Here is a 22,506-nt window from a genome sequence, read left to right on the forward strand (position 1 = left end):
TGCCAGGGCATAGGACATTCTAGGTACGTCATAAGATCCTTTGGCATGCCAGGGCATAGGACATTCTAGGTACGTCATAAGATCCTTTGGCATGCCAGGGCATAGGACATTCTAGGTACGTCATAAGGGCACTGAAAAGATTAACAGTAACATTCTGACAGGAAATCTCGAATTTCATTGTAACAATGGTAACAAAGACCAAAATTCCAATTAATCCCTGGTATAAATAGCAGAGAATTTGTGACAGAAATTAAATTCATCCCGAGCTAAATGAATCACTTATATCCAGGTAGCAGCTAGATGTATTATAGCGTGCTACTGAAGCCAAATGTCTCCTTGTGCTAATTGTGTATTCAACATACTGTCGTCATTCTAACTTCAATTATCAATATATAAACCATGACTTTCGCAGTTATTTTTCTATTTTTACTTTAACAATATAATTTCCATTCCCTGTATGTATTGTTTTGTTGAATTTGATAACACCATAAAATATACATTCACGTGGAAATGGTCTGGAAAACGCTTTGTAATGTCTTTATTTAAAAGAAACTAAAGAATGCAACAAACAATACTGCCCTAAAACTATTAAGCATGTCATAGTTTCATTAGTTAACCGTGGCCCTATGTGAAACAGTGTGTGTATGTGTGTGTATATATGTATACTCAGAGCTTTACCTCCTCCTGTTCCTCATCTGAGTTGCGGTGTCGTGACGTTGTGGTGTCACAACAATGCGGCGCCGTGTGACATTGCGCCGGTTTGTCATGGTGACGCGCCGTACAAGAAGATGCCAGAGAAGAGGAGCAGGAGAAGGTAAGAGAAAAAGGTGCCGGTACTCTGTACCTGGCGTGCACCGTCACCAAAAAAAGCCCTGCGTCTACCAAATATTTATATACACTGAAGTTGCCAAAAATGAAGATCTCAGCAATACGTCTTCTCTAACTTTTAGTAATTCTTTCATAATTGAACATAAGTTGGTGCAAAGCTAAATACCAAATATCACAGAACGTTCAGCCCGCGGCTTTTCTGAAGCATGGAGCCCAGATCTAACGGGGGACGGAACGTGGAGTATCCAAGCTGCAGCGATCAGGACTGAGGTACTAAGCCCAGACCCACAAAACAGCGCGAAACTTTAGCACCCTTTTGTGGATCTGTGTCTAAGTAGTATAAAAAAATCATAAGGGCGGCCATCTTTAATACCCTGCAGAAAACTTTTAACGTCCATATTTCCCCATAATAGAAAACTACGGATGTTTTCCCAGCGAGGTACGTGAGCAGGAGGAAAAGTGGAAGGATATGCAGTTGTACACAAAAAATACATGTTTTTTCTTCTAGACCAGTGGTTCCCAACTCCAGCTCCCAAGAACGCCCAACAGGTCGGATCTTAAGGATATTCCAGGATCGGCACAGGAGGATCAGTCAAACTGACCGAGTCACTGACTGAGCCCCCCGTCCTGAAGCCGGGATATCCTTAAAACCCGACCTGTAGGGCGTTCCTGAGACTTGGAGTTGGAGACCCCTGGTCTAGGCTATGTGGGGCTGAAACGCTAGAAGAACGAGTCTCATGAAAACTCTGAGTCATTTTCCAAATCGACTGGGAATATCACTGCAGACCCGTCACTGCTCAGTTCTGCTTTTCCGGTGACCATCTTTCTCAGAACATCGACACTTCCGCAGAGCTCCATCACGGACGGGATGGAGAACAGTCTTTGCAGTGGTATGTAAATGTTGTCTCCTTGTATAAAGGGTTCTATGGTTGTATCCCCCTCGGTTTGTGGGGGAGTGTACGGTTTGGAGAAGCCGCTCCATGTTGCGTTGGGTTTCTGCTCAGTCTCTGGAAGGTGACTCTCTGGTTCCACATCTTCCGAGCACAGGTTTCGCATGAGCTTTATCTTCATGCAGTGAGCGTAGTACAGAGCCTCGTTAATCACTGCCCGCTGGAAATACTTCTCCTCCTGAAGACTTGGATACACCACATGGAAAACCTTTGTGAAAGATAAGCGGTTAGCTTACATGAAGCAGCAATCGCATTTCATTTCCAGCATCTTCTATTGTGTACATTTTCATGCTCGGATTTAATAAGTATGCAGCTAACTCTGAAATGTCAGTCCTGCCTAGGGCTAAAGTGTACTAATGCCAGTGACATGTATTTGTGGACAGTCCCTATTAAGAGCAAACTGTACTAATAATAATTGTTTGTTCTTGTATAGCGCTGCTAGTTTTTACGTAGCGCTTTACAGAGACATTTTGCAGGCACAGTCCCTGCCCCGTAGAGCTTACAATCTATGTTTTTGGTGCCTGAGGCACAGGGAGATAAAGTGACTTGCCAAAGGTCACACGGAGCTGACACCGGGAATTGAACCAGGTTCCCTAGCTTCCCACTCAGTGCCAGAGTCAGTCACTGAGCCGCTCCATCAGCCCCAATGTCAGTGACATGTTTAAGATGTCAGTCTTTCCTAGGAGCAAAGTGTACTAATGGCAGTGACATGGTTAAGGGGTCAGTCCCTCCTAGGGGCAAAGTGTACTAATGGCAGTGACATGGTTAAGATGTCAGTCTTTCCTAGGAGCAAAGTGTACTAATGGCAGTGACATGCTTAAGGGGTCAGTCCCTCCTAGGGGCAAAGTGTACTAATGTCAGTGACATGTTTAAGGGGTCAGTCCCTCCTAGGGGCAAAGTGTACTAATTTATATAATGGCAGTGACATGGTTAAGGGGTCAGTCCCTCCTAGGGGCAAAGTGTACTAATGTCAGTGACATGTTTAAGGGGTCAGTCCCTCCTAGGGGCAAAGTGTACTAATTTATATAATGGCAGTGACATGGTTAAGGGGGGTCACATCTGGGTGATTGATGCCTTTTTGTTTACCAAAATCTGAAACCTAAAAGTATTTTTCAACAATTTGTTAAGTTGTTTTGTAAACACTGATGAGCTGAGACTTGGGAGGGAGTTCGATTTCCTCCGGCTGCTCATTTTATCTGACGTCTCTGAGTCCAACAAGAGTTTGAGCAGGCAAAGCCCCTCTCTCCCCCTCCCCTTATCTTTATTGGTTCTCTGATCAGGACAGGCGGGGGGGGGGGGGGGATAAGGGGAAAGAAACCAGTGGATTGACAAACACTTCCCCATTCAGAGACCCCCAAGGAATTCAACTTGTAATTCATTATCAGAGCCAAACAAGCCAAATATTTGCTTTTTTGATTAGGTTAAGGAAGCAAATGACATTGTTCAAATGTTTTTTGGGCCGGCTCCATGGGACAGAACCATTGAAATACTCTGACTTACATGACACACATGGGATGTGCGTTTGCTTTTCAAATATATCCTGTACTGCCGGTGTACAAGATGTAACCCATTAATCATATTACAGATCGCTGCAGTGAAAGGAGAAAAATAATATAATAATGTACAAGCCCCAGGGTAAAAAATGCTAAATAAAACCCTTCAATCCATTCACTTGTATAGTAGCGCATCTTTTCTCTGAGAATAAATAATCTCACACTGTGAGCACGTTCACATGTCTCAGACAGGTCTGCAGCCTGCCCGTCCCCATTATCTCTTAGCATACAATGCTTCCACTGCAGCCAGGGATTCTGGGTAATGACATGCAAATGAGCACTCACAGTGTCACTTTTACTCTTCATCCATTGTAACATGGCCCCCCTATAAGATATGTCTGCCGCATTACACAGCTTTTCAGCACAGCCTGGGTTACAGAAGTGCAAAGCCAGTAACCTACTCACAGACAGCAGTTTCCACCTTTTGGGTCACATCCATGTGTGGTTGGCTGTTGGCTCTGCAATGTGAAGCTGGTATGTGGGTATAACCAGACATTAAAAAAAAGCTATGGTGGGTAAAAAAGGATTTCTGCTATTTCCCCCGAGAGGCCGGTTTGGGATGAGCTGCGACCGTAACGGTACTTTTCGCTCACTATGATGTACACGGGAATTAACTTTTCGATTACGCTTTCCTATTTCACTGCTCGCCCTTCCCACGCCTAGCACCCTCTTCGTGGTATATTACTGTAGGTCACTTTGCCCTCAGTGGGTTTGCCGTGTTAACCGCGATATGAACCATTTAACGGTGCTCACAGTTTTGTAAACGCGTTTTGCTTCCATTTTCCTTTTTATCGATTCTTCACTCTCTCTGTAGTTTCGGGTGAACACCCCTATTTGGGTGCAGAAACCAACTTCTTTGGCTCCTGCCGGCACTCCCCCAACGCCGCTAAACTCCACGGTGTAATTGTAACGCCCCGCAATGTCTGTAGCCCTGAAATCACAATACACAACAGAGTGTCACCTAACGAAACAGGAGCGGTTTCCGAAGGACTAGCTTCGTGTTAATGTATTGGTGATTGAATCCCATTGTTACCTCCACTTGTGACTTCGGAAAACATCCCTTTAGCTCATTGCAAGCTCTTTAGAGCTGTTTCCCCCCAAAATTATATGTATAGCGCATCATATACTGTCAGCGTTATAAAGGACCAAATAAAGTGAAAGGCGTGAAAGCTGAAATTCTTATTTTATCAGACGCTAATCATCTTCCATTCAGGCCCAGATCGACTAAGGTCCGTTAAATCTGGACTTACAACGTATCACGTTATCTAAAAAAGGAGCGGGCGTGATGTTCCCTGAGGTTACCGTGTATCCACAAAACTAATTATATGCAGAGCAGCGTCCGTTCTACATGTCATTAGCATGGGGTTACCGTCACGTTATTGTAGCATCATGTGGTGTTATCTCCCAGTAACGTGACGGTGAGTGTGTCTTAGTGTTACTCCCGTCCCGAGCCGGAAATAGGGGTTTATCTCACGGTGAGAGAGAGGGAAATAACGCTATGTTAGTTATATCACCTCACTGTGGGGTTACTCCCGTCCCGAGCCGGAAATAGGGGTTTATCTCACGGTGAGAGAGAGAGGAAAATAACGCTATGTTAGTTATATCACCTCACGTGGGGTTACCCCCATCCAGACCCGGAAATAGGGGTTTATCTCACGGTGAGAGAGGGAAATAACGCTATGTTAGTTATATCACCTCACTGTGGGGTTACCCCAATCCAGACCCTGTAAATACCCTATGTCAGCGCCTGGATGTGAGTAACACCAGGCTTAGGTATGTCCTAACTAACGACACGCTAAGTCCTCGCGTTAACCTTAACAGGCTTTCGTGGATATGCTGTGTTATGATAATGCCTCATTTGCATATCATTTGCATGTCATTATCACTAACGGCCGTTATAATTACCGCCACGATTTTCTGGGAGAAGACGTTACGTTATTGACCTTACGTGACGTCACGGAGATTTGTGGGTCTGTTCACTTAGATGATTTTATATAGAAGACATCCTTAATTACTTACCAAGAATAACAACCGGGGGAATGTGGGGTGACTATCAGCTGGCACATAACCAGGTCCCACAGTGTTATCACAGCAGAGATTAATGAAACATTGTATATATGTTTCGTTACGTGTAGACACAGAACAGTTGAAGAAGAGATCTATGAGGTTTTTTAAAGCTGTGCACACTGTAAGAACCCAAATGGCAGGCCCTATAAAAGGTATAAAACCCCTAAAGTTTCCTGGCTTCATACATCTATACTATAATTCTAAATTGGATTCCGTTTTCCGTTTGTTTGTATGTCAGAAGCATCGAAATCTCAGAAACGGCACCACGTAGCACAACACAACTTTCACGGGACATTCTGCTGCAGATTTGTAGGTCAACGCAACTATTTTGAGCTTCCAGTGTGACTCACCTCCCAAATTATGGACATTCTAATGTCCAGCAAATCTCTTACAGCAGGGGCGTGGGGGCGTGGCTGCTAAGGGAGGGGACGTGGCTACTAAGGGAGGGGGTGTGTTTGTGCCTGCTTCGGTGCTGTGTGTGTCTGATGTGAGATGTGCCAAGGGGGGGGAAGAAAATGGAGTGAGTGTGGGGGGGGGGGAACGGAGTGAGGGAAGGAAACGGAGTGAGTGAGGGAAGGAAACGGAGTGAGTGAGGCAGGAAGAAAATGGAGTGAGTGGGAGGGGGGAACAGAGTGAGTGGGGGGGAAGGGGAAACGGAGTGAGTGGGGGGAGGAGAAAACGGAGTGAGTGGGGGGGGAGAAAACTGGGTGGTTGGGGGTAGAAAACGGAGTGAGTGGGGTGGGAGGAGAAAACGGAGTGAGTGGGGAGGGGAGAAAACGGAGTGAGTGGGGAGGGGAGAAAACGGAGTGAGTGGGGATAGGAGAAAACGGAGTGAGTGGGGATGGGAGAAAACGGAGTGAGGGAGAAATAGAGTGAGTGGGAGGGAGAAAACAGAGTAAGAAGGGGAGAAAACAGAGGAAGTGGGGGGGAAACTGAGTGGGGGGAGAAAACGGAGTGAGTGGGGGGAGAAAACAGAGTGAGTGGGGGAGAAAACAGTGAGTGAGGGGAGAAAACAGAGTGAGTGGGGGGGGCAGAAAATGGAGTGAGGGGGGGCAGAAAACAGAGTGAGTAGGGGGGAGAATATGGAGTGAAGGAGGGGGAGAACACGGAGTGTGGGCGGGGAGAAAATGGAGTGAGTGAGGGGGGGGAGAAAATGGACTGAGTGGAGGGGAAGAATACTGATTGGGGGGAAATGGAATGAGTGGGGGGGGAACGGAGTGAGTGGTGGGGGGGAAACAGAGGGAGTGGTTGTAGGGGAAACAGATTGAGTGTGGGGGGGAGAAAACGGAGTGAGGGGGGGAGAAAACGGAGAGAGTGGGTGGGGGCAGAAAACAGAGTGAGTGAGGGGGGGAGAAAACGAAGTGAGTGAGGGGGGGGGAAACAGAGTGAGCCACTGATTGAGCCAACTGTACTAAATCAGGGATATCCTTAAAGCCTGACGTGGTGGTGGCCCTTGAAGACTGGAGTTGGCTACCCCTCGACTAAGCTAACCCGTAACCGATGGTGGCTGGCTGTGTTTTTGGAGTCTCACCAGCTCTGAAACTGCTCCCTGCTCCACTCAAACTTGTGATCGTGGTGTCGGAAGGATGTGCAGCCGGGGAGCAGGGGGTTAAACTCCACATTCGGGGTGCTGATCACCACCATTCCCGGTGCCATGAATCCCAAAACAGTATCTGGGAAGGTCTTCAGCTGGGCCTCTTCCAGGTGTTCGACTCTGCAGGGGAGAAGCGTAGGTGAGTAAGATGCGGAAGGGCAGTTAGGAGAAGCGTGGGTGAGTAAGTGCAGATGGGCAGTTAGGAGAAGCGTGGGTGAGTAAGTGCAGATGGGCAGTTAGGAGAAGCATGGGTGAGTAAGTGCAGATGGGCAGTTAGGACAAGCGTGGGTAAGTGCGGATGGGCAGTCAAGAGAAGCGTGGGTGAGTAAGTGTGGTTGGGCAGTAAGGAGAAACGTGGGTGAGTAAGTGCGGTTGGGCAGTTAGGAGAAGCGTGGGTGAGTAAGACGTGGATGGGCAGTTAGGAGAAGCGTGGGTGAGTAAGATGTGGATGGGCAGTTAGGAGAAGCGTGGGTGAGTAAGTGCGGGTGGGCAGTTAGGAGAAGTGTGGGTGAGTAAGTGCGGATGGGCAGTTAGGAGAAGCGTGGGTGAGTAAGTGCGGTTGGGCAGTTAGGAGAAGCGTGGGTGAGTAAGTGTGGATGGGCAGTTAGGAGAAGTGTGGGTGAGTAAGTGCGGATGGGCAGTTAGGAGAAGCGTGGGTGAGTAAGTGCGGATGGGCAGTTAGGAGAAGCGGGGGTGAGTAAGTGCGGTTGGGCAGTTAGGAGAAGCGTGGGTGAGTAAGTGCGGTTGGGCAGTTAGGAGAAGCGTGGGTGAGTAAGTGCGGTTGGGCATTTAGGAGAAGCGTGGGTGAGTAAGTGCGGTTGGGCAGTTAGGAGAAGCGTGGGTGAGTAAGATGGAGATAGTCAGTCAGGAGAAGAGTGGGTGAGTAAGTGCGGACGGGCAGTTAGGAGAATCGTGGGTGGCTAAGATGTGGTGTGGCAGTTGGAGAAGCGTGAGTGAGTAAGTACGGATGGGCAGTTAGGAGAAGCGTTGGTGAGTAAGTGCGGTTGGGCAGTTAGGAGAAGCGTGGGTGAGTAAGTGCGGTTGGGCAGTTAGGAGAAGCGTGGGTGAGTAAGTGCGGTTGGGCATTTAGGAGAAGCGTGGGTGAGTAAGTGCGGTTGGGCAGTTAGGAGAAGCGTGGGTGAGTAAGATGGAGATAGTCAGTCAGGAGAAGAGTGGGTGAGTAAGTGCGGACGGGCAGTTAGGAGAATCGTGGGTGGCTAAGATGTGGAGTGGCAGTTGGAGAAGCGTGAGTGAGTAAGTACGGATGGGCAGTTAGGAGAAGTGTGGGTGCTGTGATCGTGACGCCATTGGCGACGCAATATAAAGCGGAGTCCTCGTTTTCCTGCCAGGTTCCTGCAGAGAGCACTGGACGCGACATCCCCATGACTGCGGGATTCTGGGTAACACTTACAGCTCAATGCAGGTTATCAACTCAAAGCCAAGTAGGGCCGGATCCTTCTCGGTCACGGAGCCCTGATATAGACATACGGTTAGTGACCTCTTGTCTGGCTGCAGGTAATTGGCTGGGAGAGGGGACAGGGTATGCCTAAAACCAAACGGACAAACACAAGCGTGTCATATTACTACCGTGGTCATAATTATTATAAGCACCTGGGGTGTAAGTAGAGTCAGTGGCCAGTCCACTTAATCAGACAATCCTGTCCACGCAGGCCCTTCCGATGTCCACATCCTTTTAAAATGTTCTCGGATTTTTCTAAGCCCCTCTAAAATGTCCTTGCTGACCGGGATAGAAAAACATGGCGGAAAGAGAATTCCACGACGCTATCAATCCAGTCTAGTGATGTCACTTGGGCAGCAGAGCAGCAGAGGATTCTGGGAGGGGATAATGGCCAGCTCTGTGTAACAATCGCACTGCAGGCCTTCTCTGAACTTTCTTTTATCTGCCATCTCCTGAATTACCGGTTCGATCCCACGTAGTAAAAAAAAAATACATTGTAAGCACCTTGTCGGTGTCATCGACTCCTTGGAAAGACTGAATCCCCCTCACGGTAACTGTTTTACTTATTTGTGTCTTGTTAAAAATGAGCGTGTTTCTCTTTTCTCTGGGCACACGGAATTCCACCAGATCAGCTGCTTCTCTTTCTCTAGAGGTATAGTAGTGGTGAGCGCAGAAAACCATCCGAATGTATATATAAAACACTCAGTCAGTGATATAACATGAATATAATAACCATAAATGATAAAATAGATCAAATATAGAAAACTGATTGGGGTAATGCTGGGGATGAAAGCTGATAGAAAGTAACAACTATACTCACATGGACAAGTGTGAGCTCCTCACATCAGGGTGTTTTTCTATTCATGTAAGTGTATGTATCCTTATGTTTGTCTTATAATAAAGTGCATATATATTACTCCTATCTGCGATTGTCGTCCTTTCCTGGGTCACTGCAAGGACAGCGACTGTCCATCAACACAGTCTTCTAGGAACCTAAAGATCAAGTCTGAGGGGGACCTACACACCTAAAGACACCCCCTTCCCTCCTCTCTCTCCCCCTTCCCTCCTCTCCCCTATCCCCCCTTCCCACGTCTCTCCCTCATCCCTCCCCTCTCCCCCATCCCATCAGTTTGCCCCCCCACCCCTCCGTTTGCCCCCCCCACCACCACCACTTCGTTTTACCCCCACCACCACCACACCACCACTCTGTTCCCCCCTCCCGTTCACATCTCTCCGTTTTCCGTCTCGTGTCCCCCCCCGTTTCGTGTGTCCCCCCCTGTTTCGTGTGTCCCCCCCAGTTTTCGTGCCCCCCCCTCCCTGTCATAGCACAGCAACCAATGCAATACAATGCAAACTCCCAATGCTCGTTTTGCCTTGCTGTCCTCCGATTGGGTAAATTTGGTCATGTGATCTGAAATCGGAGCTGCAGATTCAAATTTTTGAAACTCTTGAATCTGAGCGCCGAGGACACGGGCACGCGCAGGGGGGGGCGATCACGCAGGCCACACACGTGTCTCATCGAGGCCAGCGTGAGCGCCCGCACCAGCTCAGCGCCACCCTGGACGCATTATACAGATGCACTGCAATGCGCATGCGTGCATCTGTGACATCATACTTGCGACGTCGCAAAGCGACATGTGCACACGCACATTCTTCTGTGCGCGCAACTGCAGGGGAGACATGTCTGACATCTTTATTTTGATTGGACGGCTGCGTCACGTGACGCGCCCGTCGAAACCAGAAAACAAACGTGCAAATCTCTTCAACTGCCGCCCGCACTGCAGTAGGACACGGCGCGGTCGTCGTCATCGGTATAAACACTTTGCGGGGCTGTGTACTCTTTGTTTTGGCGGGTTTTGGTATAATCACGGCCTAAAGGCGGCTTCATCGTTACTTTACAAAGAACAGAACAAAAAGGACGAGCCCTGACAAACAGTCTTATCGCCAAAAAACATTAGATAAAGATGGTAAAACCCCTCCTGAGCGTTTCCGGGTGATAGGCCGACCTCTCCGGCGCGCACAGGGTTTGCACGTTCAAACAGGCGCGCTTACATCTTCTCTCGCAGCGCTCGTTCGTCAATGTCCAAGCCCACGAGAAGCTCCACGCAGCCACAAAACTTCAGCACCTGCAGCAGCGAGCACTCAGCACAGCCCACGTCAGCGACCTGCATGGCAACGGCCCACAAGTCAGCACCTCCAGAACCTCACGCACCATCGTCACACCCCGTAAAACCCATTACCCCTGTATCGTGCCTCAGTAACACCCCTATAATATGTATTGTGTCTCAGTAACACCCCTATAATGTGTATCGTGTCTCAGTAACACCCCTATAATATGCATCGTGTCTCAGTAACACCCCTATAATATGCATCGTGTCTCAGTAACACCCCTATAATATGTATCGTGCCTCAGTAACACCCCTATAATATGTATTGTGTCTCAGTAACACCCCTATAATGTGTATCGTGTCTCAGTAACACCCCTATAATATGTATCGTGTCTCAGTAACACCCATTACCCATGTATCGTGTCTCAGTAACACCCCTATAATATGTATCGTGCCTCAGTAACACCCCTATAATATGTATCGTGTCTTAGTAACACCCCTATAATATGTATCGTGCCTCAGTAACACCCCTATAATATGTATCGTGCCTCAGTAACACCCCTATAATATGTATCCTCTCTCAGTAACACCCCTATAATATGTATTGTGTCTCAGTAACACCCCTATAATATGTATCGTGCCTCAGTAACACCCCTATAATATGCATCGTGTCTCAGTAACACCCCTATAATATGTATCGTGCCTCAGTCACACCCCTATAATATGTATCGTGCCTCAGTAACACCCCTATAATATGTATCCTGTTTCAGTAACACCCCTATAATATGCATCCTGTTTCAGTAACACCCCTATAATATGTATCGTGTCTCAGTAACACCCCTATAATGTGTATCGTGCCTCAGTAACACCCCTATAATATGCATCGTGCCTCAGTAACACCCCTATAATATGCATCCTGTTTCAGTAACACCCCTATAATATGCATCGTGTCTCAGTAACACCCCTATAATATGCATCGTGCCTCAGTAACACCCCTATAATATGCATCGTGTCTCAGTAACACCCCTATAATATGTATCGTGCCTCAGTAACACCCCTATAATATGTATCGTGTCTCAGTAACACCCCTATAATATGCATCGTGTCTCAGTAACACCCCTATAATATGTATCCTGTTTCACTAACACCCCTATAATATGCATCCTGTTTCAGTAACACCCCTATAATATGTATCGTGTCTCAGTAACACCCCTATAATGTGTATCGTGCCTCAGTAACACCCCTATAATATGCATCGTGCCTCAGTAACACCCCTATAATATGTATCGTGTCTCAGTAACACCCCTATAATATGTATCGTGCCTCAGTAACACCCCTATAATATGCATCCTGTTTCAGTAACACCCCTATAATATGCATCCTGTTTCAGTAACACCCCTATAATATGTATTGTGTCTCAGTAACACCCCTATAATATGTATCGTGCCTCAGTAACACCCCTATAATATGCATCCTGTTTCAGTAACACCCCTATAATATGCATCCTGTTTCAGTAACACCCCTATAATATGTATCGTGTCTCAGTAACACTCCTATAATATGTATCATGTCTCAGTAACACCCCTATAATATGCATCCTGATTCAGTAACACCCCTATAATATGTATCGTGCCTCAGTAACACCCCTATAATATGTATCCTGTTTCAGTAACACCCCTATAATATGCATCATGTTTCAGTAACACCCCTATAATATGCATCCTGTTTCAGTAACACCCCTATAATATGCATGGTGCCTCAGTAACACCCCTATAATATGCATCGTGTCTCAGTAACACCCCTATAATGTGTATCGTGTCTCAGTAACACCCCTATAATATGTATCGTGTCTCAGTAACACCCCTATAATATGTATCGTGTCTCAGTAACACCCCTATAATATGTATCGTGCCTCAGTAACACCCCTATAATATGTATCGTGCCTCAGTAACACCCCTATAATATGTCTCGTGTCTCAGTAACACCCCTATAATATGTATCGTGCCTCAGTAACACCCCTATAATATGCATCGTGTCTCAGTAACACCCCTATAATATGTCTCGTGCCTCAGTAACACCCCTATAATATGCATCGTGTCTCAGTAACACCCCTATAATATGCATCGTGTCTCAGTAACACCCCTATAATATGTATCGTGTCTCAGTAGCACCCCTATAATATGTATCGTGTCTCAGTAACACCCCTATAATGTGTATCGTGCCTCAGTAACACCCCTATAATATGTATCGTGTCTCAGTAACACCCCTATAATATGTATCGTGTCTCAGTAACACCCCTATAATGTGTATCGTGCCTCAGTAACACCCCTATAATATGTATCGTGTCTCAGTAACACCCCTATAATATGCATCGTGCCTCAGTAACACCCCTATAATATGTATCGTGCCTCAGTAACACCCCTATAATATGTATCGTGTCTCAGTAACACCCCTATAATATGTATCGTTCCTCAGTAACACCCCTATAATATGTATCGTGTCTCAGTAACACCCCTATAATATGTATCGTGCCTCAGTAACACCCCTATAATATGTATCGTGTCTCAGTAACACCCCTATAATATGTATCGTGTCTCAGTAACACCCCTATAATATGTATCGTGCCTCAGTAACACCCCTATAATATGTATCGTGCCTCAGTAACACCCCTATAATATGTATCGTGTCTCAGTAACACCCCTATAATATGTATCGTGCCTCAGTAACACCCCTATAATATGTATCGTGCCTCAGTAACACCCCTATAATATGTATCGTGTCTCAGTAACACCCCTATAATATGTATCGTGTCTCAGTAACACCCCTATAATATGTATCGTGCCTCAGTAACACCCCTATAATATGTATCGTGTCTCAGTAACACCCCTATAATATGCATCGTGCCTCAGTAAAACCCCTATAATATTTATCGTGTCTCAGTAACACCCCTATAATATGTATCGTGTCTCAGTAACACCCCTATAATATGCATCGTGTCTCAGTAACACCCCTATAATATGTCTTGTGCCTCAGTAACACCCCTATAATATGCATCGTGTCTCAGTAACACCCCTATAATATGCATCGTGTCTCAGTAACACCCCTATAATATGTATCGTGCCTCAGTAACACCCCTATAATATGCATCGTGTCTCAGTAACACCCCTATAATATGTATCGTGCCTCAGTAACACCCCTATAATATGTATCGTGCCTCAGTAAAACCCCTATAATATGCATCGTGTCGCAGTAACACCCCTATAATGTGTATCGTGCCTCAGTAACACCCCTATAATATGTATCGTGCCTCAGTAACACCCCTATAATATGTCTCGTGTCTCAGTAACACCCCTATAATATGTATCGTGCCTCAGTAACACCCCTATAATATGCATCGTGTCTCAGTAACACCCCTATAATATGTCTCGTGCCTCAGTAACACCCCTATAATATGCATCGTGTCTCAGTAACACCCCTATAATATGCATCGTGTCTCAGTAACACCCCTATAATATGTATCGTGTCTCAGTAGCACCCCTATAATATGTATCGTGTCTCAGTAACACCCCTATAATGTGTATCGTGCCTCAGTAACACCCCTATAATATGTATCGTGTCTCAGTAACACCCCTATAATATGTATCGTGTCTCAGTAACACCCCTATAATGTGTATCGTGCCTCAGTAACACCCCTATAATATGTATCGTGTCTCAGTAACACCCCTATAATATGCATCGTGCCTCAGTAACACCCCTATAATATGTATCGTGCCTCAGTAACACCCCTATAATATGTATCGTGTCTCAGTAACACCCCTATAATATGTATTGTTCCTCAGTAACACCCCTATAATATGTATCGTGTCTCAGTAACACCCCTATAATATGTATCGTGCCTCAGTAACACCCCTATAATATGTATCGTGTCTCAGTAACACCCCTATAATATGTATCGTGTCTCAGTAACACCCCTATAATATGTATCGTGCCTCAGTAACACCCCTATAATATGTATCGTGCCTCAGTAACACCCCTATAATATGTATCGTGTCTCAGTAACACCCCTATAATATGTATCGTGCCTCAGTAACACCCCTATAATATGTATCGTGCCTCAGTAACACCCCTATAATATGTATCGTGTCTCAGTAACACCCCTATAATATGTATCGTGTCTCAGTAACACCCCTATAATATGTATCGTGCCTCAGTAACACCCCTATAATATGTATCGTGTCTCAGTAACACCCCTATAATATGCATCGTGCCTCAGTAAAACCCCTATAATATTTATCGTGTCTCAGTAACACCCCTATAATATGTATCGTGTCTCAGTAACACCCCTATAATATGCATCGTGTCTCAGTAACACCCCTATAATATGTCTTGTGCCTCAGTAACACCCCTATAATATGCATCGTGTCTCAGTAACACCCCTATAATATGCATCGTGTCTCAGTAACACCCCTATAATATGTATCGTGCCTCAGTAACACCCCTATAATATGCATCGTGTCTCAGTAACACCCCTATAATATGTATCGTGCCTCAGTAACACCCCTATAATATGTATCGTGCCTCAGTAAAACCCCTATAATATGCATCGTGTCTCAGTAACACCCCTATAATGTGTATCGTGCCTCAGTAACACCCCTATAATATATATCGTGCCTCAGTAACACCCCTATAATATGCATCGTGTCTCAGTAACACCCCTATAATATGTCTCAGTAACACCCTTATAATGTGTATCGTGTCTCAGTAACACCCCTATAATATGTATCGTGACTTTGACTGACCAGTAATTGAGCCATCTGCGCTGAAGCAGGGATATCCTGAAAACCTGACCTACTGGTGGCCATTGAAGACTGGTTGGCCACCCCTGGTATAGTTTATTAAGCAATACAATACCAGCACAGAAACCTGTATATAACAAGATCTCCTGGGAGCGAGAAATTATGCAGAAACGCAGGGACAATGTTTTTAACGTATTTTGGGGGCAGTTACTTGAATCAGAATATTTGGGGGTTCATAAGCTGCCAGAACTACGTGCTGGAGAGATCAGACACGTGACAATTTGAAAAAAATTTAAGCATTTAAAAGAGAATATTTGGGTGGAAAAAACAACATAATAAATTGAAAATGATAGAATAGTCGGAGGGGGGAAACGGAAAGAAAATGGAAAATTCGTGAAAAAATAAAGAAAATTAGAAAACATAACTGGGAAGAATTCGGAAAATTATCTCATATTCAAAAATGGGAAGAAAGGGGAAAAATGGAACAAAATGACAGAAAATATTAGCAAATTTCCCAAATATACCCCGTATTGTTACCAGAATATGAATAGAAATATCCATCGCAGGTGAAAACCCTTTTCTGTGCCCCGCGGAAATAAACCAACACAAACTGACCTTCTTCAGCTTGTGCGTTTCCACCAAGGACTTCACGAACTGGTAGCGCTGTTTGTACAGGGGAGGCCGGAACGTAACCGGCTCCATGTTTTATTCATACGAAGGGGTCTTCAGTACTACAGGGAGAGTCCGAAATATTACTACCGACCCTCTGACCCCATTTCCTTACTGGCTGGCAGGAGAGCGATCATAGGATCAGTTATAGGATCAGTTATAGGAGCAGTTAGGGGAGGAGTTATAGGAGCAGTTAGGGGAGGAGTTATAGGGAGCGGTTATAGGAGCAGTTAGGGGAGGAGTTATAGGGAGCGGTTATAGGAGCAGTTAGGGGAGGAGCTATAGGGGGAGGTTATAGGAGCAGTTAGGGGAGGAGTTATAGGGAGAGGTTATAGGAGCAGTTAGGGGAGGAGTTATAGGAGCAGTTAGGGGAGGAGCTATAGGGAGTGGTTATAGGAGCAGTTAGGGGAGGAGTTATAGGGAGAGGTTATAGGAGCCGTTAGGTGAGGAGTTATAGGGAGAGGTTATAGGAGCCGTTAGGTGAGGAGTTATAGGGAGAGGTTATAGGAGGAGTTATAGGGAGCGGTTATAGGAGCAGTTAGGGGAGGAGTTATAGGGAGAGGTTATAGGAGCAGTTAGGGGAGGAGTTATAGGGAGAGGTTATTATAGGGAGCAGTTAGTGGAGGAGTTATAGGGAGTGGTTATAGGAGCAGTTAGGGGAGGAGTTATAGAGAGCGGTTATAGGAGGTGTTAGGGGAGGAGTTATAGGGAGAGGTTATAGGAGCAGTTAGGGGAGGAGTTATAGGGAGAGGTTATAGGAGGAGTTATAGGGAGCAGTTAGGGGAGGAGTTATAGGGAGAGGTTATAGGAGCAGTTAGGGGAGGAGTTATAGGGAGAGGTTATTATAGGGAGCAGTTAGGGGAGGAGTTATAGGGAGTGGTTATAGGAGCAGTTAGGGGAGGAGTTATAGAGAGCGGTTATAGGAGGTGTTAGGGGAGGAGTTATAGGGAGAGGTTATAGGAGCAGTTAGGGGAGGAGTTATAGGGAGAGGTTATTATAGGGAGCAGTTAGGGGAGGAGTTATAGAGAGCGGTTATAGGAGGTGTTAGGGGAGGAGTTATAGGGAAGTTAGGGGATGAATTATAGGAGCAGTTAGGGTAGGAGTTATAGGGAGCAGTTAGGGGAGGGGTTATAGAGGGCGGTTATAGTAGCAGTTAGGGGAGGAGTTTTAGGGAGCAGTTAGGTGGAGGGTTATAGGGAGCAGTTATAGGAACAGTTAGGGGAGGGGTTATAAAAGGAGACAGAACAATATTATAATGAGATATATATCGAACACTCCAATTCATCAAACTCTGTTTAAGGTTAACTCTCATTAATTTGCATTGACCCATAACTGATGCAGTTATCTCTTTGCCCTTGGATTTGGTGACATAAACCTCAGCATCACATGTAAAGAACACGCTAAAAACCATAGATCAGACACCAGCACGAAGTGGTTCAGTAGAAGTGTTTCACTCTGTGTTAAATAGGATCACCATAATGACCCCTCAAACTGCAGCTCTGGGAAGGCAAAGAAAGAGCAACGTATTTAAGCCAACACCCATGTCACGGTATGGCCCATCTGTACGTCCTAACACTGCTGCACCCATGTCACGGTATGGCCCATCTGTACGTCCTAACACTGCTGCACCCACGTCACGGTATGGCCCATCTGTACGTCCTAACACTGCTGCACCCACGTCACGGTATGGCCCATCTGTACGTCCTAACACTGCTGCACCCATGTCACAGTATGGCCCATCTGTACGTCCTAACACTGCTGCACCCACGTCACAGTATGGCCCATCTATACGTCCTAACACTGCTGCACCCCTGTCACAGTATGGCCCATCTGTACGTCCTAACACTGCTGCACCCACGTCACGGTATGGCCCATCTGTACGTCCTAACACTGCTGCACACGTCACGGTATGGCCCATCTGTACGTCCTAACACTGCTGCACCCCTGTCACAGTATGGCCCATCTGTACGTCCTAACACTGCTGCACCCCTGTCACAGTATGGCCCATCTGTACGTCCTAACACTGCTGCACCCACGTCACGGTATGGCCCATCTGTACGTCCTAACACTGCTGCACCCATGTCACAGTATGGCCCATCTGTACGTCCTAACACTGCTGCACCCCTGTCACGGTATGGCCCATCTGTACGTCCTAACACTGCTGCACCCCTGTCACGGTATGGCCCATCTGTACGTCCTAACACTGCTGCACCCATGTCACGGTATGGCCCATCTGTACGTCCTAACACTGCTGCACCCACGTCACGGTATGGCCCATCTGTACGTCCTAACACTGCTGCACCTGCAAAAAGCTTCCACAGCCGTTCTAAGGCTAAGGACCCGCTGCACGCGTCCGCACGCCCCCTTGCTTGCCGGCGGCGCGTGCAAGTCACTGCACTGCGATCTGCGATCTGCAGCTTACTTTTTTCGGCACGGGGGGGCCGTGGCCAAAACGGCTCGGGGGTGCGGCTACGTACGAGTTTCCCCTTATTGTATGTTCAATGTGCAGAACGCCAATACGCACAAAATACTGCACAATGTTTTTTTATTGGGAACACGAGAAGTATTGCAATGTGCAGAGCCCAGCGGGATTTAACAGCCCCCAGTGACAGCTAATGTGGCAGATTTCATTCTTAGTCCCTTCTCTGCCGGAGGGGCTTTCATGGAATGACAAAGACCTGCATTTCTGCCCACCCCCCCCCCCCCCCGACAACCTGGTCTTGAAAGGTTAAATATGTGACATTACCTAATGTGCTCTCAGGAACCACTCCAGCGATCCTCCGAACACAGACAGAAAGGTATGGTGGGTCAATGTACAGAACCTGAGCTGAGTTCAGACAGGCTGGTACACTACCGCACGTCGGTGTTTGCGAGCCTCTGTCTGTCGGGCGATGTGTGCTCATCCCCAGCAGACAGAATGACGCGATTGGAGGCGGGGCCACATCAGCCATTTAATTGAAAAAAAGAAACAAAGTGTGTGTTTGTGATTGGCTGGCGAAGTACTTGTGACGCGGCTGCCGCTTGAAATTAAAACTTCAGTGGTCACCTTCAAGTGCCGCGGCGATAACACTGTACTTCGCCGCCGGGCGTCGTTCTCAGTTTGAAAACTCCCACCCACCAAAGCGCAAGAGTGGCGAACAAGTGCACGCACGTGTCACATCGCATCCGGTTTGAGCTCAGCCTAGGGCCTCGACCCGGGTGGAAACAGGCGCGCTGGCGCTCCAGTGCTGCGCCCTGCTCGGCCGTGCTTTTCTGGCTGGCTAGGTCCGAGCGCGTTTGGGGGCGCGGCCCTGACGTCACGGAGCTGGTTTGCCCTCATTGGGCGAAACGCTCACGTGACGCGCTTGAGAGCAGCTAAATCAATTTTGCTTGCTCGGCAAGTGGCTGAGCGCCGAGCAGGCGCGCCCGCCCGCTCACGCAGGCTACGTGCATTGTCGCAACGTGTACAGCGTGAGCGCCCGCACCCGCTCAGCACCACCTTGGACGAGGCCTAAGGCTGCGGCCTCAGTGAGCAGGACAGGGTGTCTGGATGCGCTCGTTCCCGGCACCAGCGCGACCTGGTGGACTCCAGGCAGTGCGTGACGGGGAGGCGGGGGTGCGGATATGACAACACGTGGCTGGTTCGCCCTCATTGGCTGAACCACCGCCGTGACGTGGCCAGCGCTCTGTCGCCACTAGCAAAGACACAATCCTTGTCTTTACTAAATGTGGTCGCACATCACGTATTGTTCCGGGGCACGCAGGCAGCTACTGGGGCCGCCCCATAGAGGCCGTACCTTGTCTGCGCCCCACACGCCGTTGTGGACACTGGGGACCTAGCCTAATTGAGGGAGAGCTGTGGTTAATAGACTGGTCCCGCACAGGTGCTTAGCAAGAACGGCCATTAAAAAGGTGGGATGAGTGAGCTTTGAAACAGGGATGAGGGGTCACTAACCTCCATGTTTTTTTTACCAACTGAAATTAATAAACGCACACAGCTCCTGGCCAAAGAATTGAACTAAATGACCCTTGATTATACAAATAAGTGTTTAACTATATAATATGAAACCCAGTGATTCAGTGTGGCGCTAAAACACAGTGATAGTGATATTTAAATAATATTAAAATAATATTAAATAATATATTGTGTAACTGAAAGAAACTCTCAACCTTCCAGGGAATATACACTGATTCCCTCACAAAACGTTTGAATCCAGGACAGGAAGGGAGCAGGATCGTCAGGAACACCCAGAAAAAAACATACAATAACAAATCATAGTGTAGTACTTAAGGACAATTATGGGTCAGATTTCAGGAAAAACTTGGCTCTTACGGATCGCCTACTTACAAGAAGCAGGATAAAAAACAGCGTTTTTGTATGTAAAGTTGAATAATATATTCCTCCGCCTAAGATAGCAGCATACAGCAGTCACTGATGGTTGTAAACTGGATAGTGTAATCGCCGGGGCTTTCGCTCTCACAGAACAGCAACCGCATTCATACAGAGAAAGAGGGAAACATAGTGTGTACCAGGTAACACTAAAAATTTTATAAAAGAAGCATAGAAATGTGTACTCACAATGCAACGTGTGAGCACATTCACATAAAGGTTTCTTTGAATATCAGGCAGCTACACGAACGGCTTGGCAGTTGGAAATGTCCTCCACTCCACTCAGAAATCCCCTCCTCGAGGGTGCCCCCTCGTCCGGATAGATGGCGTCTGACGTCACTTCCTGGCCTCGGAGTGACGCCTTCCGGTGAGGACGGGAAGATCAGGGGGTATGGGAGACTCGCCTGAGGAAGCTGCGGATGCAGTGAAACGCGTTGAGCCAAGCTAAGGAAGGAGACAGAGTACAGCTGCATCATAACCTGATGGTCTGATAGCCTGCTCCAACCCCAGAGGCACTGCTGCTGCGGCTCGGCGAGTCTCCCATACCCCCTGATCTTCCCGTCCTCACCGGAAGGCGTCACTCCGAGGCCAGGAAGTGACGTCAGACGCCATCTATCCGGACGAGGGGGCACCCTCGAGGAGGGGATTTCTGAGTGGAGTGGAGGACATTTCCAACTGCCAAGCCGTTCGTGTAGCTGCCTGATATTCAAAGAAACCTTTATGTGAATGTGCTCACACGTTGCATTGTGAGTACACATTTCTATGCTTCTTTTATAAAATTTTTAGTGTTACCTGGTACACACTATGTTTCCCTCTTTCTCTGTATGAATGCGGTTGCTGTTCTGTGAGAGCGAAAGCCCCGGCGATTACACTATCCAGTTTACAACCATCAGTGACTGCTGTATGCTGCTATCTTAGGCGGAGGAATATATTATTCAACTTTACATACAAAAACGCTGTTTTTTATCCTGCTTCTTGTAAGTAGGCGATCCGTAAGAGCCAAGTTTTTCCTGAAATCTGACCCATAATTGTCCTTAAGTACTACACTATGATTTGTTATTGTATGTTTTTTTCTGGGTGTTCCTGACGATCCTGCTCCCTTCCTGTCCTGGATTCTAACTATATAATATGTCACGTTAGATGTAGCACTGGGACTCTCTGTCTTTGTTTTATATGAGGTCACAATTATTGTAGCGCTCTTTTTGACACTATACAGTATATGATGTGGTGGGTGGGGGTTTTGAGGTTACAGCAGCTGCGCGCGTTAAATATATATATATAATATTATTATTATATTTGTATGGTCTATGTGAATGTAGTGAATGTGTGTGTATATATGCATATCTTTATTTATAGAGCGCCCACGGTGTAGTCCGTGCTTGGCGTATACTGACTGTGAGGTAAGGAGCAGTGGGGTTTTAAGGTGAGAGCAAGCAGTAGAGGTGAAAGGGCTGGAGAGGAGACAGTTATGGGCAGAGCGCAGGAGACCAGCAAGAGAGATATATGAGACAGAGATCAGAGCGAATATGTAGGGAGGAGCAGATGAGAGGAGAGCCGTGAAGGTAAGGAGGAGAACTTTGTAGGGGATCCGGAACTCGATGGGAAGCCCAGAGAGGAAGTTAAGAAGGCGTGTGTGTGTATATACTATATATGTGTATGTGCACATTTATAATTATATTATATGGATTTGTAGTGTGTGTATATACATATATAATATTATACTGCGTATATATAGTGTAGAGCTGTACATAATATTGTGTGTGTGTGTGTGTGTGTAAGGAGTGGGATGAGACAGTGTGTGTGTGTGTGTGTGTGTGTGTGTGTGTGTGTGTGTGTGTGTGTGTGTGTGTGTGTGTGTGTGTGTGTGTGTGTGTGTGTGTGTGTGTGTGTGTGTGTGTGTGTGTGTGATGCAATCACACTACACTATTATAGTGTGCGTGTGTGTACACTACTCACTCTGTTCATTGTCCGCAGACATTGTCAATAAAACTTTTTGTCTTCAAAAAAAGGGAAAACAAAAAAAATATTCAAACCGCGGAGCGACTCACCCGATTGGCTCAGAGGGACAAGGTCACCCGATTGGTTACCTGAAACACGCGCGATGATTGGCCGC

At 46.8% G+C, this 22,506-nt stretch overlaps 1 protein-coding gene across 4 annotated transcripts; it reads right to left on the reverse strand.

The window, feature by feature from the left end:
• Positions 1–521: 521 nt before the first annotated feature.
• Positions 522–22,474, reverse strand: HENMT1 (HEN methyltransferase 1). Of its 4 annotated transcripts, none has more exons than XM_075617001.1 (7): positions 22,350–22,474; positions 15,971–16,086; positions 10,504–10,616; positions 8,404–8,538; positions 6,930–7,112; positions 4,085–4,262; positions 522–1,986 (listed from the first exon to the last, which is right to left on the reverse strand). In XM_075617001.1, exons 2-7 carry the CDS (start codon positions 16,055–16,057, stop codon positions 1,564–1,566), a joined length of 1,119 nt encoding a protein of 372 aa, XP_075473116.1. In that variant the 5' UTR covers positions 16,058–16,086; positions 22,350–22,474; the 3' UTR covers positions 522–1,563. The 4 variants fall into 4 exon arrangements, with proteins under 4 accessions (XP_075473116.1, XP_075473118.1, XP_075473119.1 ...); XM_075617003.1 differs by lacking the exon at positions 22,350–22,474 and adding an exon at positions 20,583–20,771; XM_075617004.1 differs by lacking the exon at positions 22,350–22,474 and adding an exon at positions 19,959–20,058.
• Positions 22,475–22,506: the final 32 nt, after the last annotated feature.

Source organism: Ascaphus truei, chromosome 10, assembly GCF_040206685.1.
Source record: "Ascaphus truei isolate aAscTru1 chromosome 10, aAscTru1.hap1, whole genome shotgun sequence".
Classification (NCBI taxonomy): Eukaryota; Metazoa; Chordata; class Amphibia; order Anura; family Ascaphidae; genus Ascaphus; species Ascaphus truei.